The 1,964-nt window shown below is 59.1% G+C and overlaps 1 protein-coding gene across 1 annotated transcript; it reads right to left on the reverse strand.

Moving 5' to 3' along the window:
- Window positions 1-255: 255 nt before the first annotated feature.
- Window positions 256-1,794, reverse strand: PODANS_3_3930 (uncharacterized protein; the record flags this gene model as incomplete). Its single annotated transcript, XM_001909143.1, has 1 exon — window positions 256-1,794. The coding sequence occupies one exon, from the start codon at window positions 1,792-1,794 to the stop codon at window positions 256-258; it is 1,539 nt and encodes a 512-aa protein (XP_001909178.1).
- Window positions 1,795-1,964: the final 170 nt, after the last annotated feature.

Consider the following 1,964-nt stretch of genomic DNA (forward strand, 5'->3'; position numbering starts at 1 on the left):
CCCCCCCCCCCCCCCCCCCCCCCCCCCCCCCCCCCCCCCCCCCCCCCCCCCCCCCCCCCCCCCCCCCCCCCCCCCCCCCCCCCCCCCCCCCCCCCCCCCCCCCCCCACACAGCCACACACACACACAGAGAGAGAGCCCCAGGCACGATCACGGGCATAGTATTCGATTACGGTGTCATTAGAATTTAAATTCCATTACGGATATCCTTAGTCTTATCTTAGTGACCACCCCAACAACCTCACCTCCCCTCAACCTCATCCGCCATCTCCACAAGCCATATCCCGACCATCACCACTACCCCCATCCACCACAACCTCCCCTCTCCCCTTGTTGAGCTCCCCCCTCCTCTTAAGCCTCACCGGCTCAGCCCTCACCACCGTCTCAATCCCCGCCACCACCCCCTCCTCCGGCCCCATCGGCAGTCCTTCGACATCTACCTCCTCCCCCAACAAACACTTCAGCACAACCCCACACCCAACCTTGCTCACAACCTCGTTCCCTTCCTTACAATACTCACTAGCCACACACTCCGGACACCCCTGCACCCGTGTACACTCGCACCTCTCCACCCTCTGCAACGCCTGCCGAACCAACATCTCGACATGTTCAAAAGCCTTTGTATTGATCCCCGACCCTCCCTCCCCGCCCTTGGCATCATAAAACGTCAGCCTCGCCGGCCTCTTCCGTTTGGTCTCCCGCTTGGAGACGAGCTCCTTCAACGGGTTCTTGCACTCGGTACGGACGTCGCCCGGAAGGGATACGACAAAGTTCGGTATCAGGGACATCAAAGCGTGCTGAGCAGCATGGATAGCTCCCGCAACGTGCAGCTGTCGCGATGTCAAGATGGAGAGAGCGAGGGGCGGGATATCGATCCACATTCCCTTTGTGAACCTCACCACAGGCGGGTTATCAACCGCAACAGCGTCCAGTATCTTGTTCGTCTTGGAGTCGACTTTGAAGAAGCCAAACACTGTCTGAGTGATGCGGATGGAGCCGTAGAATGCCTGAGCAGCGGGGGAGAGGGGCTTGAGGGCTTCGGTCTCGATGGGGTCGATGTCGGTGTAGTCCCTCTGTTTGGTTGTCCAAGAGACCTTTACCCTCTCCACGCGGGCGATTTTGGTGGAGGGGTTGAAGTCCCGGACTAGGTACGTCAGGCCTTGATGGAGGAAGATGGCGCCGTCATACAAGGTAAAGGTCGCCCGGGAGGCTTCGAGTTCTTCGAGGACGATGTTGCGGTTGTGGGTTGTGTCCACGATGGCAAAGTGGTCTTCTTCTGTGTCGCGGATGGAGACGAACTTGGAGGGTTGGGGGCGGAAGCGGTCGGCGGTGTGGTAGAAATTGGTCAGGGGGTCGTGGAGGAGGCGAGTGCTGCATATTTCGGCGAGGTCAGGACCAAAGTAGACCGAGTCGACGTCGGGACGGATTGGGAGCTCGTAGGCGGCGCATTGGATGTGGCCTTCTTTGACAAGCATGTTGTCCAGGTCCACTTGGAGGGCCGCGTTGGGTTTGGTGAAGAGCTCATCTGGGTTGTTCATGTAGTGCTGGTCTGTTGCGAAGCTGTCGCCCACTAGGATGGAGAGGGAGTCCTTGTTTCTTCTGCCTGCTCGCCCGCTCTGCTGTCGGAGGTTGGATATCGTGTATGGGAAGCCCCAGGTGATGACGCAGTCTAGGGTGCCGATATCTACTCCTAGTTCCAATGCCGTGGTCGCTACAATCCCAAGCAGTTTCCCCTCAAACATCTCACTCTCAATCTTCCTCCTGTCCTGAGCCGTATAGCCACCCCTATACCCCATCACCCGGTTTGCAACCTCCCCCCTCCTCTGTCTTTCCAACTCCTGCCTCACCGTCCCTATCTACACCTCACACTGCGCCCTCTCCCGACAAAAGGCGATAACCCTCACCCCCCTCTCAATTCATCTGGCAAAACAACTTTGCGCACTCCAACGCCGTATTCCCCCTCCCT

Source organism: Podospora anserina, chromosome 3 (genome assembly GCF_000226545.1).
Source record: "Podospora anserina S mat+ genomic DNA chromosome 3, supercontig 2".
NCBI lineage: Eukaryota > Fungi > Ascomycota > Sordariomycetes > Sordariales > Podosporaceae > Podospora > Podospora anserina.